The sequence below is a fragment of the Perognathus longimembris genome, chromosome 4 (assembly GCF_023159225.1).
Source record: "Perognathus longimembris pacificus isolate PPM17 chromosome 4, ASM2315922v1, whole genome shotgun sequence".
Lineage (NCBI taxonomy): Eukaryota > Metazoa > Chordata > Mammalia > Rodentia > Heteromyidae > Perognathus > Perognathus longimembris.
Genome location: NC_063164.1, coordinates 50,693,157 through 50,711,056, shown reverse-complemented (window position 1 = coordinate 50,711,056; position 17,900 = coordinate 50,693,157). Strand labels below are relative to the sequence as shown.

At 39.7% G+C, this 17,900-nt stretch overlaps 1 protein-coding gene across 3 annotated transcripts in view; it reads left to right on the top strand.

Annotated features, from left to right (window-relative positions):
* Map3k20 (mitogen-activated protein kinase kinase kinase 20) overlaps positions 1-17,900 on the top strand; it is a 170,901-nt gene that overhangs the window by 58,216 nt on the left and 94,785 nt on the right. For all 3 annotated transcript variants that reach the window (XM_048345234.1, XM_048345233.1, XM_048345236.1), the window contains exon 3: positions 17,395-17,482. In XM_048345234.1, coding sequence (XP_048201191.1) covers positions 17,395-17,482 — 88 coding nt within the window. The remainder of the gene's footprint in view (positions 1-17,394; positions 17,483-17,900) is intronic.

Sequence of the window (17,900 nt, the reverse complement as noted above, 5' to 3'; positions counted from 1 at the left end):
GCAAACTTATAGAAAAAAAGTGTTTCAATGTTGAGCCAGGAGCCAGTGGCTCATAGCTGCAATCCTAGCTAGTTAGGAGGCTGAGATCTGAGGATTTCAGTTCGAAGCCAGATAGGGCAGGAAAGTACATGACACTGTTGTCTTCAGTTAACTATCACAAAAAGCCAGAAGTATAGTTGTGGCTAAAGTAGTAGAATACTACCTTTTAGCAAAAAAGCTCAGGTATAGTACTGAAGCCCTGAATTCAAGCCCCAGGAGTGGCACCAAAAAGAGAAGAAAAGAAAAGAAAAAAAAAGTTTGATTGTATCTCCATATTCTAGCAACAAACAATTTGAAAATCCAAGTCTAGGAAACATTTTATTTATAATAGCAACACAAAAAATAGAAATATATTTAACAAAAGACATGCAAAAAATCTATGCATTGCTGAGAAGTATTTTATTTAACTTATTTTGATTATACATCTGACATAATAAACATGAGTGTTGTAACCCAAATATAGTATTGCTTGTAGCTGAGAGGTATTTTTTTTAAACTTGTGTAAGTAAAGACTTATAGCTTTGTCTATGGATTGTAAGGCTAGGTATTAAAATGTCATTTAAAAAATTGACAGGGGGGCTGGGGATATGGCCTAGTGGCAAGAGTGCTTGCCTTGTATACATGAGGCCCTGGGTTCAATTCCCCAGCACCACATATACAGAAAATGGCCAGAAGTGGCACTGTGGTTCAAGTGGCAGAGTGCTAGCCTTGAGCAAAAAGAAGCCAGGGACAGTGCTCAGGCCCTGAGTCCAAGCCCCAGGACTGGCCAAAAAATAAAAAATAAAATAAAATAAAATAAAATTTGACAGGTTTTTAAAACATATGAAGAAAATGAATCTTGACTCCTTCTTTACTCCAAGATCTATACTAAACTTAAATGTAAAAGCTAAAACACTAGTGTTTCTATAATAAAAGGAAAAGAATGTCTTAGAACCTTCACTAGCCAAATATTTCTTAGACAAATCACAAGTACTACTATTAGTACAAAACTGGTAACTAGAACTTCATCACATTTTAACTCCCTGCTCACAGAAAGAGACTTTTTTTTTGTCCAGTTCTGGGGCTGAACTCAGGGCCTGACCACTATCCTTGGCTTCTTTTTCCTCCAAGCTAGCTAGAACTCTGCCAACTTGAGCCACAGTGCCACTTCTGGCCTTTTGTATATATGTGGTGCTGAGGAATCGAACCTAGGACTTCATGTCTGTGAGGCAAGCACTCTTGCCACTAGGCCATATTCCCAGCCCTTGCTCACAGAAAGAAATAGTTCAATATTTAAAAAGCAATCTACAGAGTGAAAGAAAATACAATGCATACATCTACTGAAGACTTGTTTCCAGAATATCTAAGTCTTCCTACAAATTGAGATTAGAAAGAATGGAGTAAGTTAAGAAATGAAATGTTCCCACGGTGGTCTCACCAGAGGATGCATATCTAATCAAGAAGCACAAGGGCAAATCACAGCAACATCAGCACAGATTGGCAAGAATGTGAATGAGCACATTCTTACTTACTATTTGAGGGAGTGTGAGGAGATGTGACATATTAAGATTGATTTTCAGTGTTTCATAGGAATCGAACAAATCCCCTAGGGTTCAGCAATTCAACTTCTAGGTGTTTACAAGGGTGAACAGGAATATCTGTTCAGAAAAGACTAATATAAAAATATTGCCCATCACCAGTGGCTCATGCCTATAATTTTATGGGGGTGGTGGTGGAAACACAATGATTCAAGGCCTGCTTGGGTAGAAAAGTCTGTTACAGTCTACTTCCAATTAACCAGGAAAAAGCAGGGCTGTCAGGGTGACTCATGTGGTAGGGTACTAGCCAAGCAAGCAAGCCCACTGAGTACAAGGCCCTGCAGTTTTACTCATAATAGCCCAGAGCATCAAATACTAAGATCAATACCTCTAAGCAATAGAATGCTAGTATGAACTAATGTTATAGACAGTCCCATAGATGATTTTTTTAACTTCTAAGCAAAAATCCAGGCCAAAAAAAGATCATACAGAGTAAGATTGCATTTATGTGAAGTTCAAGAAAAGGCATAGTTGGTCTGTTGTAGAATGCAGAACAGAGCCCATGAAGATGAATATTACTAAAAAGGCACATACAAAGATGGGAATGTGCTATACTGTGAGGGGTTAATGCATGCATGTGTAGAGTCTTGCTTTTCAAATATTTTCATCACCCCCAGCAAAACTAATTCCCATCAGCAACCATTTCCCATTTCCCAGTGGTTCCCCTCACCCCACTCAAGCAACAACTCATTGACTTCCATTCTCTACATATTTATCGATTCTGGACATAGATAAATAGAATCACATAATATGTGGCCTTTTGTGTCTGCCTTCTCTCCCTGATCCTGTTTTCAAGGTTCATTCTGGTTAGCGTGGGTATTTGTTTCACTCATTTTTATTGCTAAGTAATGCCCCATTACCTCGACATGCCACATTTTATGTATGCATTCACTAGACAGACATTTGCGTTGTTTCTAATTTTCATTATTATAAATATAATGCTGATGTGAGTACAGGGGCCTCTTTTCACCTACTGCTGTTCTTTGGAGTGCTGTTTTCTTGGCTATTTTAATAAGATTCTTTATCTTTTTATTATTGAGTTGGAAGGTTTTATATGTTCCAGATTCAGATCCCTTATCAGAGCCATGATGTAGAGAAATTAACAACCCTGCTCTATGAGTTACTTCTCTACCTGATGGTACCTTACTGAAACAGAAATACACTTAATTTTTGTGAAGTCCAATTTATCTTTCTTTTGGTTGCTTGTACTTTTGGTGTCCTTAGGCTTTGCCTAACTCAAGGTCATAAAGATACATTCCTGTATTTTCTTCGAGGAGTTTTACCATTGTAGTGAGCAGTAGTAGTATGGCCACAATCCATCTTTAGTATTAAGTGTGTCTGAGGAAACTTTCAATATCCAACTTCTTTCTTTTTGTTATGGCATGTGGGCAATAGTGTCAAGGGGCTATTGAAATTTTAGCGTTGCCACTACATATAATATTTTCAATTTTAACTCAGAATAACATACTACCAAATGTCATGAATTGTCCTAATGTTTCTAAAGTACACATTTGATTAGAAGCTGTCTTCTTCTATAATTAGCCTTAAAAAGGAGTACAGAAAAAATGTTTAATTTTATTTATTAGTTCTGTTTTCTTCTAACCTTGGTAAAACTATGAACATAATCAAGAGGCATTAAAAGTGATGTTTTAAAACTGTTTTTGACTTTTGTTAATACAAGTTTCAGGAAAATAATGCTGAGAGCTGGAAGAGATTGTTCTTTATTACAGTTAAAGCATTTATTATTTATTTGTTTCTTATGCCTCTACTCACTACCTGTCCCCTAGTATTCTCTCATGTCTGCACACACATACACACGTACACACACACAGTGTAGTTTTCATCTGTCCACTTTTTTTTGTTAATGTTACATAAAAAAAAATAATGGTTTGGGGCTGGGAATGTAGCTTAGCAGTAGAGTGCTTGCATAGCATGCACAAAGCCCTGGGTTCGAGTCCTCAGTACCACATACACAAAAAAAAGCCAGAAATGGCTCTGTGGCTCAAGAGTTAAAGTGCTAGCCTTGAGGAAAAAGAAGCCAGGGGCAGTGCTCATGCCCTGAGTCTAAGCCCCAGGACTGGCAAAAATAATAATAATAGTGGTTTGACAAACATACCCTTAAGTGGACATGTTGGCCTTTCTACTAAAACACAATTTAGCGTCTTCCTGGCTCTTGGGTTATAAACATTTTGGAGCACTTTCTGGTTCAATTTCCAGCTACAAGAGGCAGGGTGAGTAGTGTCATCCACAGCAGCTCGGGCTGCCAAGCTTTCCCTTTATTTTACTGTGGCGAAGCCACTTGGAGTGGAGCGCCTCATCCCTGATATTTGGATGTGTGCTGTGAGTAGCATGGGTGGTAAAATAACTTTTTCCTGGCCAGTTCAGGGCTCTGTGCCCTCAGCCCTCTTCTGCTTTGTAACCTCCTCACCGTACTTGGAAGCAGCCGCATGCAGAAGTATTCACAGGAAATGTCTGTGTGTTGGTTCCTTTGCTGGTCTCTGTCATGTCCCTTCTTGGATTTTGTAGTTTACCAAAAGGGCCCAAGTCTGACTGCGAACTGTGATCCTCCGAACTCAGCCTCCTGAGTAGTTAGGATTACAGATGTGAGCCACTGGCTCTTGGCTGAAGATTGGCTTTTGAGGCTAAAGTGACCCCTGGGTACAACTGTTGAAGACAATCGGTCACAGTGTAGGGGAGATATAAATATCTACAATGGTAATGCTAACCAGTAATTGGAACTTAACACATGTCAATTTTCTGCTACTTTTACATATTCCAAACTTTTTTAATGCTTAACAAGAGTAAATTGTATTCCTATAGTGTCTTATTTTATTTTCAAAAGCGTTTTCACATGTATTTGATTCTTTAAAAAAATTGTTATTATAAAGATGTAGAAAGGGGTTTCAGTTATGTAAGTCAGGTAATGACTTTTGTCATTACAGTTATGTAAGTCAGGTAATTTCTTTTTGGACAGTATTACCCCTTCTCTCACTGTTCCCCAGTTTTTCCCCTCCTGTTCTCACCCACAAGGTGTGTAGTTCATTTTCAACATTGTACCAAGTGAATACCACTGCTATATTTGTTCACCTTTATCCCACTGTTTCTGTGCTTTCCTTCCCTTCCCAAAAACATATACATGAACAGAAAGAACAAAAGGGGAAAGAAAACAAAAACAGCAAAGAAGAAAAGGCCTCTTGTTTCCATTTGGAGTTCATGTTGATAAATATAATTTTATGTGATCAGATGCACATAGGTACTGTGCCTTTCTGTTCCTGTCCTAGGAATATCCTCCTTTGGTCTCACTGTATGTGACTGCCTAGAGACCTGTATGGTTTACCATGTCCTACTATACATATTTTTAATCTTATTAAAACCTTGTACTTATGAGACCAGGGGAAACTTGGGAGACAGGATGGTGTAGGCATTCTGGGACACAAAGAGAACAAATGCTCAAGGAGAAACTGAGTACATCTAAATCAAGTCTCCGCTTCACTTAGTGTTCTGGTATAATAGGAGATATGAACACTGTGGGAAACAGGGTGGTGGGGATATGGGAACTCTACTGGATTCTCCTTTAATCAAAAATTAATCCAAAATAAAGCAATCTTTTTTTTTTAAAGAAAACTTGTAGTTGAGTCAAAGCAATTTTTTTGTTATCCTTACACTCCAGATCTCTAATGTTTAGAAAGGATTTCGTCCTTGCTCAGTAGTGTCTGTGAGAAGTGACTGTGTATATATTCAGTACTACCATAGTGAGAGTGCTATGTTCAGTACCTTTTTACTGAGAGTACTTGTTCAGTACCACCTTTGTAGGAGTGGTGTGTTCTTTACTGCCTGAGAGTGTTGTGTTTTGTACTGATTTAGTGAAAGTGCTGTGTTTACTGTGTGGTGAGAATGCTATATTCAGTACTTAGTGTGAGTGCTGTACTCAGTACTGCCTTGGAGCACACTGCATCCTCCCCTGAGGTGTGAGGGATGGATAATACTTTCTCTTTTGACAAAAGTAGTAAGATTTCTAAAACTTTACAAATTTTTCCTACTTGTGAGATAGAGTGTGGTAATTCCATACACCCACAGTGATCAAATGCAGGCAATTAGCATTTTCGAGTCATCATCTCACCTGACAGCTAAGAGGCCATTGTCATGTGGGCAAGAGGACCCAATGTGTTTCCCATTGCTGTGGACTCAGTGCTCCTCATACATTAGCATGGATAATACACTACATATTGAGGGGCCCACTGATGAAACCTCACTTAGGGGCACAGGTGATGAGTGATGGAAGGAAAGTGGGGATGTGGGAGGGGCTCCTGAGAATTGAGATTGAGAAGAGAATGAAAACACAAGAGCTGCCCTATAAGATTGAGACTTGCTCCACAATTGCAGGAACTGTGGGGCTCATGAAGGCAAGCCAGATTAGCTGCTCTGCATGAGGGAGAGTAATATGCCCTTTCTCTCAACTTAGCAATTTGTTTTTTCATACAGGAGGATGAGTTTTAAGAGATTTACTGGTCAGATACATAGACACCTATAATCCTGGCCATTTAGAAGTCAAGGATTCAGAAAATGGTGATTCAAGACCAGCTCAGGCAGAAAGTTAGCAAGACACCATCTCAACCAATAAGCCGGGCATGGTGGTAGATTACCTGCATAGCATAGTATGATGCTCTCACTTCAAACCCCAGTATGGAAAGAGAGAGAGAGAGAGAGAGAGAGAGAGAGAGAAGATAGACAGACTGACTGACAGACTGAGTTAGAAATGTGCAGAATCAAGCTTAACAAATAGGAAGAATTTAGAGGTTTTTTGCTGGTTGTGGTATGACCTGAGCAGGCTGACCCTGCCATGCACTGACCGTTTTCTGAAGCTACTCTTGTCTTGTGATCAGTGCTCTGCACAGATCTGTGTTGGGGTTCAAGACCCCTCTCCCCGCTTCTCCTGGGGAGATGCCCAAATCCCAAACTATGAAAGAAACTCGGCTCTACCCCTCCCGCCCACAGAAGGAGTAAAGCGTATCTTTGTGGACTGCACTAAGCTGAGGAGAAATGCCGAAATTCCCTTCCCCGTCCGTCCCCCTCACGTGTCCGGAGCCGATGCAGGAAAGAAATTCCGGAGAGTCGGTCTGGATGGTCCACCGGTCTCAAAAGACTCTTTACTCAAGGAGGGGGTTTACATAACGGTAATGGCAGGAACGAAGAGGAGGGACTTGAGTTGACTAGCTGATTGGCTGAGCTGGGCTGCCCATCAGGTGATGTCATGAAACTTCCTCTATGGACGGAGACCACAGCCCTCCAAGAGCTGGGTCTCTGGGGGCTCCGCCGCCATGATGGCACCCACGTGCTCTCCCCCCAGGGGCGGGGACTTCTCTTCTGGTTGAAGCCTGAAGATGGGGGTGGCTAGCTTTTACACTGCCCCAGGGCTGGGGGAAGGGCATCGTGAATCCCCAACAGATCTGTTTTGGCCTCTTCCTTCTTTGGCTTTCAGTGTGCTAGGGCATGCATCTATGGCCTGGTTTCCAACATGATATAGGTCTCTATGGTGTCTTGGATACCTATTTTGAGTTCTATGCATCTTTTTAAATTTTCCTCTGCTCACTAGGCACAGTTGCTAGCAGCCAGCATGTATTGAGGAAAGGATTTGCCTATGTGCAATTCACATGTGATTTTGGTCTGTGCGACTGTTTTCAGATGTTACTGGTTTTCTTGTCTCATATACAAAGAGCAAGCTTAGTGACATAAAGAGATCTGTAGTGCCACTCGGCTCAAAGTGGCAGAGCTGAATTTCAGCTCCAGAGTTTTATGACCAAAGCGACTAGGCCACACTTTAGCTTGTGGCCTGTGGCTGTACACTGGACCGAGCTGGACCCAGCTTTTAGAAGCTTCTAAAAGACATCCATGGCTGCTCATAATCCATAGCAGTTAGATTGAAATCAGAATTTTAGCGTTAGAGATGTTAGCTTATCCATTTTCTCCTCTTTATCCCACATGTTGACATTTTAATGCAATTCCTATAGCCATCAAGTAGCAAAACTACAGCTAGATTGTAGGAGGTCTCGATGCAGCGTTTAGAGTTTTTTCCATTCTTAGATAAAACAAACGTGCTAGAGCATTTATTTATTTATTTTGTCAGTCCTGAGGCTTGACCTCAGGGTGTAGGCACTGTCCCTGAGCTTTTTGGCTCAGTGCTAGCTCTCTACTACTTGAGCCACAGCTCCACTTCAGGCTTTTTATTTATAATTAGTGTGTGTGTGTGTGTGTGTGTGTGTGTGTGTGCTTAATTGGAGATAGGAGAGATAGGAATTTCATAGACTTTCCCACTAGGGCTGGCTTTGAACAGCAATCCTCAGATTTCAGCCTTCTGAGTAGATAGGATTACAGGCGTGAGCTACTGGCATACTGGCATCCATACTAAAACATTTAGTATACCTAAAATCACAGCCATAAATGCTGTCACAGGAGAATTTATTAATTCATATCTAATGTTATAGAAATATGTCAGTATGTACATCTGTGTGGCTATAAGATTCTCCATTCATATTTTTGTGATTAAAATAATAGACTTTGCAGTCAGATTGCCTCATTTGAATCTTGCCCTCATTACTTCTTAGCTGTCTGACCATGAGCACGTTCTTTAACTTTTCCATCCCTCAGTTTCTCAAGAGCTAAACCAAGGATAATTCTGGTACTTACTTCAAGGATTGAATGAGTTAATGTATATAAAGTGATGAGACAATACTGGTTTCCATAAAGGATAGCTATTATAGGGTATGAGTAAGCATGTACTCTGCTTACAACTTCTGAAACTCAAGAGTTACTACAGTGGTTGATTGCAAAAGAGTTATAGTAGTGAAACTATGTGGTTAGGCTCATATGTATCCAATTTTTATATGCCTTTCTAAAGACTAACAGAATCTTTATTGTCATGCTTCATGACCCACTCTCTTTTGTCTCATGCTTCATGGCCCACTCTCTTTTGTCTCCTGGAAAGCAGACTGCTGTTCCGATTTGTTTTCTTCTTTAAATCTGGGCTCATGGTTGGGCCATTATTCTGTCTCTGCTCTGGTCAGCTATAACCTTGGGAGCTTTTTTGTGTCTCAGGTTACAGAATGTTGCTGTGGTGCAGGCTGGTACAGCACATCAGTCATCACCAGGTTATATTTGGTTACATGCAGAATAGACCTTGTTGCCTGTGAGCCATAGGCATTCTGATAAGGAATTACAGAGAATCTTCCATCATGTGCATGTGGTAAATATACACTCAGGAGCCTTGGTATACTCTCTGGATAAAGGCAACAAACTTGGGTCTAACTTTCCTAGCAACCAGCTTGAACAGCATAACACAGTAGTTTGCTAAAGTAATCACTAAAGCAGTGGGATAGAAACAAATCAGTTGTTTGGGGAAAAATCATAAATATTCTCTTTTACTAAGACAATTATGCTTAAAGGCTTAACTTTTCATGTGATCGAATTTAAGAGCACCAAGGTTTTCTTTTCTTTTAGATGGGAGGAAATAAACATAGTAGGTGTTTTGTTTGTGGTGCCAGTTCTAGGGCATGAACTCAGGGACTTGTGCTCTTACCTAACTTTTTCCCTCAAGGCTGGCATTCTATTAATTGAAGATAAAAGTCTCATGTATTGTCCAATCTGGGCTGGCTTTGAATCATGCTCCTCAGGTCTCAGCCTTCTTGAGTGGCTAGGATTATAGGCATGAGCCACCCGAACCCAGTTAAAAATGGTTTTGACAAGAGCTACATTCAGCCTAGTGATTTTTACCTAATCTCAATTCTGTGAATATGTCTTCATAATGACAGATATCTTTCTTGCATGGGTAAAATAACCAGGACTAAAAATAAGCTATGTCAAGGAAAATAAGAAGAACTAGAATTTTAAGCTTTGGGGAAACTGGGGCTAATGTAAAAATTATCCTGTCTCCATGGTTTCAGCATGAAGGAAGATGGTGGCTGGCTACTAGTGGTTATTAAGTATTAGAGGCTTTAGTTAAATGAAGACAGTCTTTTCATCAAGCTCTTAGAGAAGTGATCAAAATTCCATTAAGATGGTGTTGTAATTGGGAACCACAAAGACAAAAACTGGAAGACTTTGAATCCCTCATTCTTCAAGTTCTGTGTTCCAAATTATCTGTGCTGTGTATTTGATAGTTTGGTTCTGTTTTTTCCCCTTCCCCCTCCTCCCCTCCTTCCTCTCCTCTCTCCTCTTTCTCTTCCCCCTCCTTCCCCTGTCCCCTCCCCACTGTTTTCTCCCTTCTCCTCCCTTTCCTTCCCTCCCCTCCCTTCTTCTCTTCTTCCTCCTTCTTCTCAATAAACCCCCAACCAATATTTAAATATGCCAATAGAACCCCCAAATAGTAAAATCTCTATTAGTTTTGCTGAAAAGAATTCAGATATTCAAGATTCTGTTTAATTGGAGTGTAAAGATGTTAAAGGACTTTTCAGACTATTTTAAAATTAAATATGCCTAAACTCTTGTAAATGATTTTGTCGATTTCCATAATAAATGTGGCAAACATTTCTCTTATGGGATGTAAATAATCAAACTCTGTTGCACTGTAGAGTAATATTATAAAGCACTTAGCTAATCAGATTGTGAGAGTTGCTCAAAATTCCTACCATGTAATTTTTGCATAGAGAGAGGGTGCCTCATGCTGTGCAATTAACTGGTTTTATTAGCTATAAATTTGGCCTGACGTCCCAGCGCCTGAGAAGAATTCATTCTTGCTGTTGACCCGGTCTGCATGGTAAAATGACAGGACACATGGCAATGTCAGTGGACACCATGGTTGAGCCCCTGAGAACTAGGCCACAAGGACCTTACCCACACCGTCCTGTAACCGACTAAAAGAGATCTTTGGAAATTTCGAGGCCTCTTGTTATGTTTGGATGTCTGACGAGCTGAAGTTCCATTATAATCTCCAATTAGATTTGTGAAGCAAAGTTGTATAGTTTGGTGATTATAATGATGGCTTTGGGATCAGACTTGGCCTTGCCATTTACTTATCCTTAGGCAAGTTTTAAATTTTCTCTTTACCTGGATTTCTTTCCTTATAAAAGTCTGATATATTAATGGGTTCAAGGCTATGGTTTTTGTGAGTTAGTTAGTGATAGCATCTTGCTATGTACTTTGTGGTAGCCTTGAATTCAAAGTCCTTACCTTTCAGCCTTTTAAGTGCTAGGATTACTGGCATATGCCACCATACCTGGCCTAGTCTGTGGTTTGTTATGAGATTACAGTTCATCTTTCATAAAATGCTTAGCCTAGGTCATAATAGGCTCATTGAAACATTAATATTAGTATTGAAATGCCTATAAATTGAGATCTCTTTGTGCAAAGTAGCTTTTAAATTAGAAAATATTGAGAAGGGCACATTGTTTTAACTGTACTTTAAAAACAAGCATACAACAAGAAATGTATCCAAGGCCTCATGTATGAAACTGTAACCTCTCTGTACATCACTTTGTCAATAAATAAGAAAAAAAAAACACCAAGCATACAACCAGAAAAAAAATAGAGAGAGGCAGAAGGAGGAGACTTGGGTTCAGATCTTACTATTGGCATTCACTTGGCCACTAGCAAGTCAGTTGAATCCAATAAAAATCCAAATTTTTTAACATTTAAGTATAATAGAAGAACTTTTTGATGAGAGACAGATGGGATAGATGCTTTGAAAATGCTGAAGTGGGTATGAATGTGAAACATAATCATAGGAAGTCAGAGATAATAAATACATTAGACTAATAAAGCATAAGATATATATCTATATGTATTGATATATCTATGCACATCTATATATACTGCTGGAATTGAGATAAATTTTACAGAATGTGGGTTTAGGTGAACAACAAATGGATCCTATAGAAGTGCCAAGATATCAGAGAAAGTAACTGGCATTGGTTGAGCACATGACATTGCTGAACATTGGGATAAGATTACCACCCCCCATGTTGTAGGTGAGAGATTCAGAGAGAACCTCTCCAGAGTCCGTGTGTGAGTTTGCTCTCCATTACTGTAATAAACGCATGGCATGAATCAACTTAAAAAGAAGGAAGGTTTACCTTGGCTCACAGCTTGAGAGGTTTCAGTCTATAACTGATTTGACTATTGCTATGGGTGCATGGTGTCACACTGTACATCATAGCAGCATAGAGGAAGCCTGTTTACTTCATGGCTGGGTGCAAAAGAGAGGAAGAGGATGAGGCTGGGGTCCCATTTTCCCTTCCAGAGGTATGCTTCCAATCTCCTAAAGAGCTCTCAATAGGCTCTGCTTCTGAAGCATCTCTACTACCTCCCAGTAATGCCCAAGCTGAGGACTAAGCCTTTAGCAGCACATAGGCCTTTGTTAACATTCAAGACTAGCTGTTTCCTCTGCTTGTAAGCAGCGTAGCCAAGACTACTGCTGGAGCCCATTGAGATATAAGGATGTCCTAATGAGGGTGAACTGCCTCAGTTCAATCTATTGGATATTTATTAAGCATGTACTCAGTGTAATGTAGTCATAATGATACATGGTTTTTTAAGACAGAAATGAATAGAAATTTAAAGCATGAAGAAATCTAGAAGATACCTGTTCATCTAAGTCATTTTCTAGAACAAGAGCTAGGTCCAGAATGGCCAAGTAACTTTAAAGACATCTGTTTTGTAATAAGGATTCAATTTTTATTCACCCAGTGTAGTGTTCAGTTATATTGCTAGTCATTTTTTAAAGGATCTAGGCTTTCATTAATTCATAGGTAAGCCATTGTTTGATGATTTCATGAGGTTTGTTTTGTATAATTGAGCACAAAGCAGCCATCTCTGACTAAGTTATATAAACTGTTTAGTAGAAAGCCATATTCTATATTTAGGTCAAAAGCCATCTTCTATATTAGGTTGGTCTGCCCGTAGTCTGACTCAGGCTGACTTAACTGGGGAGCAGCATGATGACTGGAGGGAGTCCAGGCCCCTCCCCATATGTTGAGTTTGCAGTGATGTCCAAGAAAACTGTTGAGCAACCAGAGACTTCCCAACCCTGATGATTAAAGTTCCACATGACTCCATGTTACTTCTCAAGAAGCATGGACAGAATAACCGGTTTACATTTTCTTCTTAGCATTTGTAAACAGTTTCTTTCATGATCCTTCAAGCATTGTTAGGAAGATAGGCTGTGTTTTGTGATAGAATCTGAATTCAATTTATTTATCCTTCCTTATTTGTCTGAATTCCTCAAGAGCATCATTTGAAAGAGCCTATGGAATTGTGAGGTTTGCTGCTTGTCATGTGATACTGAATGGTTCTCATCAAACCCAAAGTTTCTTCAAGAGCATGACCTGTGTATGACATTCTGGTGATTAAATACAGGATTGAGGGCTGGGAATATGGCCTAGTGGCAAGAGTGCTTGCCTCCTACACATGAAGCTCTCGGTTCAATTCCCCAGCACCACATATATGAAAAACGGCCAGAAGGGGCGCTGTGGCTCAGGTGGCAGAGTGCTAGCCTTGAGCGGGAAGAAGCCAGGGACAGTGCTCAGGCCCTGAGTCCAAGGCCCAGGACTGGCAAAAAAAAATAAATAAAAAATAAATAAATAAATAAATACAGGATTGAAAATCTCTCCCAAGTCTCCCCTACTCTTTTTTTTTTTTTTTTTTTGCCAGTCCTGAGCCTTGAACTCAGGGCCTGAGCGGTGTCCCTGGCTTCCTTTTGCTCAAGGCTAGCACTCTGCCACTTGAGCTACAGTGCCACTTCTGTCTGTTTTCTATATATGTGGTGCTGAGGAATCAAACCTAGGGCTTCATGTATACGAGGCAAGCACTCTTGTCACTAGGCCATATTCCCAGCCCCCCCCCCCCTTTTTTTTAATGTGCTGATCTTAGGGCTTGAACTCAGCGCCTGGGTACTGTCCCTGAGGTTTTCTTTTTATTCAAGGTTTGTACTCTACCACTTGAATGGCAGCTCTACTTCTGGCTTTATTTGTTTTGGTGGTGGTGGTTAGTTGAAGATAAGAGTCTCACAGACTGTCCTGTCAAGACTGGCTTTAAACCATGGTCCTCAGATCTCAGCCTCCTGAGTAGCTAGGATTACAGGTGTAAGCCATCAGCTCCTGGCCTAAGCCTGTCTTTTAAATTGTTCTTGTCACTGCATTTTCTCCAAAAGCTTTATTTTAGGAAAATGTCCCTAGCCAGACACTCTTCCCGCCCCCCTCCATTACTCCTGGTATTGGGCTTGAATTTAAGTACTGGGCTTGAACTCAGGACCTGGGCTGTCACTTAGCTTTTTTGCTGAAGGCTGGCTTTCTACCACTTGAGCCACCATTCCACTTCTGATTTTTTTATGGTTAATTGGTGGTAAGAGTGGCATAGACTTCCCTGCTGGGCTGGCTTCAAATTGCAATAGTCAGATCTCAGCCTCCTGAGTAGCTAGGATTTAGAGGTGTAAGCCACCAGCTACCAGTAAGTTTTATAGCACATCTAGTCCATGAGCAGTCTGGGTGACATGCAGCCCTTCTGTTGAAAACCAGGCTACATCTCTCTGCTCTTGTGGAGGAGCATCTGGAGAAGCATTCAAAGAAAAGAACAGGGATGGCTTGAAACAAGCCTAGTTCACCCGCCGAGGTGCTTTGGAAACACATGACAAAATGCATTGGGTAGAAAACTGGGATAGGAAAGCTTAAGACTTAAAAAGTCCTGTGTCCTTAATGTGAAGTATTCCAATGCTGAGGATAAGGACTTGCTGGAAGCATGCACAGCAGGAACAGGCTCTTGAGAAACTGGGCTCCTTTGTTTGTCTTGGACAGCAGAGCCTACCAGAGGCAAATTACTGCTTCCAAATCCTCATTCTTAGAGCTGAAGTCAACAATGAGGTAGTGAACATAAATTTCAAATGTGGCTTTTGCTGTAGTTATATAGTTAATTGACTGCCATTTGTAGGAAATCCTAAGTTGACCTTCTAGGTATAAATGAATATGGGAGTGAATCTATGTCCTCTGTCATTTTGTTTCTCCTCAGTTACACAAAGTCTGGTGTAAACATTAACTCTCCTGCTTTTCTCATCTTTAACTCTAATGCTTTACTCAATTAGCTGCTACTTAGAATAGTAGGATGATTTCCAAACTTCACAGGGGCCTTATTTTTACAACAAAGTTCCTTTGTATGCATGTACACCTGCATGTGTACAACATGTGCACTAGCACTGGGACATGATGAACTCAAAGCCTAGGTGCTGTCCCTGAGCTTTTTATACTTAAGGCTAATACTCTACCACTTGTGCTCCAGTCTCATTGACTTTCCTCCCTCCCTAGGCCAGCTCTGAACCAAGCTCCTCAGATCTCAGCCTCCTGACTTGCCAGGGTTATAAGTGAGAGCCACCAGGGACAGCCAAAGTACCTTTGTTTTACAATGAGAATTAAAATTTCCATGCAGACAAGTAGTTCTTTTGTGCAGTGGATGTGTTTTCTTCTATGGGAGAAACTAAACAGTGGCAATTTCTTGGTGGACTTGGCCTCTGCCTAGTGAGCACTGTGGTGTCCAGGAATCATTTGATTAAGCAGAGTTGCACCATTCAACACCTATTTTACTAATAGTAAACTCAAATCAACTTGGATAAGTGTCTCATCTAACCACTGACAATTTCTCTTTCCCTCCTTTCCATATTAATCCCATGCCATCCTCAGGTCTGTTTTCTACCTCATTACTTTGCCTTCAAAGATGCTAAGTGAAATGAACTCCATGTTATGGAAACGATTGTTATATCACTGTTGTAACTACTTTCAACGTGCTATGTGTAACTGTAGCTTCTATTATTATTATTATTTTAATTTTTTTGGCCAGTCCTGGGGATTGGACTCAGGGCCTGAGCACTGTCCCTGGATTCTTTTTGCTCAAGGCTAGCACTCTGCCACTTGAGCCACAGCGCCACTTCTGGCCGTTTTCTGTATATGTGGTGCTGGGGAATTGAACCCAGGGCCTCATGTATATGAGGCAAGCACTCTTGCCACTAGGCCATATCCCCAGCCCTGTAGCTTCTATTATTGATGATCTTTTTGAATCCCCTTCCTGTGGTTGTACCTACACTATCTTTGTATCTTATCTGAGTATATTGGAAACCGTCTATACTGGTATTAGAACTAGGAAATTGAAAGGGAATACCAAAATCGAGAGACACAGGGTAAAAAAAGACAACTACAAAAGCAATACTTGAAAAACTGTTTGGTGTAAATGAACTGAAAAATTCAAGGGGGGGGGAGGGAAAGGGGGAGGGGGGAGGGGGGAATGAGGGACAAGGTAACAAACAGTACAAGAAATGTATCCAATGCCTAACGTATGAAACTGTAACCTCTCTGTACATCAGTTTGATAATAAAAAATTTTTTAAAAAGAAATCAGGAGAACAAACAAACAAAAAACTAGGTTCATCGAGTGTGTCTTTAAAGAAATCTCAAATCTTGATCTGTAGAAAAACATGTAGAGCAAATAACGAACATGTAGAGCAAATAACAATTCATAACACATAGGTTTTCAAAACAGAGTTGCATCTTCTTTCTGACCTTGCCTTCCTCATTGTCTTACTTGCTGACATTCTTAATGATACCCTTTCTGGAGCAAGGAGTTAAAATTCTATTTTAAGCATGAGTGAATATAGTCATGATACTTGATGTATATATGTAAAAATGGAATCATGTAACTTGAGGGAATGGGCGGGGTTGGGAGAGACAGGGGATGATGGAAGTAGTGAAATTGATCAAGTTGCATTGTACTTAGAAAGTAATATGTTGAATTGACACTCCTTTGTACAATATTTAAAGATAACAAAAATTATATGTAATCTATTTTGCTACCAATAATATGTCTTTTCTATCTAACATACATGATTTTATACCATGCATTTATAATTCTTACTTAGCTATATTTTATCTCTATAAAAGTAATAAATTTTAATAAATCAATGTGATTTATCTAGAGAAGAGTATCTTTATATGGGTATTTGTAGATTTACACTGTGCTACCTCTGTTTTCATGTAAAAATTAAGTTTACTAAATATGCCTTATTTTTTCATGTCATTCTTCAGAACACTTTTCTAATATTAATGCATTCAAAAGTATAATAAGGATGCTGGGAATGTGGCCTAGTGGTAGAGTGCTTGCCTAGCATGCATGAAGCCCTGGGTTCCATTCCTCAGCACCATATAAACAGAAAGAGCCAAAAGTGGTGAAGCCAAGGACAGCCAGGCTCAGGCCCTTGACTCAAAGCCCAGGACTGGCAAATAACTAACTAACAAAATAAATAAATGTATGTATATTAAGGCCCAGAGGTTCAAGCCCCATGACCAACAAACAAACAAAAAAAGCACATTAATTAATAGGGCTTCCCATCAAATCACCCTGGAATCTACCAGTCTATGCTTATAGTTACCATGCATACAGAAACCAACCAACATATTATAGATGACTTATTAGATAAATTGTATCTGGGTACTATGTGAATGTATTTCATTAATATTTGAAAATTCTTACCATAAGGAAGTTCAAGCTTGTTTCAGCCTCATATTACAGATACTATGCAGAAAATAAAATATCTGGTTACTAGGAAAGGGGCTATTCCTATAAATAAGGCATCCTCAGGAAAAAAAAATTCAACTTTTAGAGCTGCTGCTGCAGAAAGTTTTATCACCATTGTTGTTGAGTGCATATGTATTCTTATGAATGTAAGTAAGTGAAAATGGAAACTAGAAATCCTGTTTAGTATGATTATTAAAAATGTAAAATTTTATTCAGTTTTGCATTTGGTTTTTGTACAGGCAGAAATACTGAGTGTCCTCAGTCACAGAAACATCATTCAGTTTTACGGGGTGATTCTCGAACCTCCCAACTATGGCATTGTCACAGGTAGGATCCCATGATTTGCCTTCTTTCTTTCCCCTATTACCTTGCTTTAGATTCCTTAAATGCTTAATACCAGGTTCAGTCATGAATTGTGTGCTACTGTCAGATGTCACTTTTGTTGCCATAAAGCATTAATAAAACTGATTATATCAATATAATTAAGAATGGTGTTTCCACTTCTATCCATGTTTAATTGTGCTAATTATATCTGTGTAAATGCTATTTAAATGCACTCGCAGCTGCAATGCCAATATTTAAAGGTGCCGTTTAACTAAAATTTCATTTAATTACTTGAACTGTGAGATGTTTTTTGTCACTCTGTGACCTTTTATAAATTAAGATTTCTTGAGCTGTTCCTGTTGTAATTCTTTGCAAGTCATATTAATCCCATTAGAGCATTATTTCCTCAAGGTCTCTGATG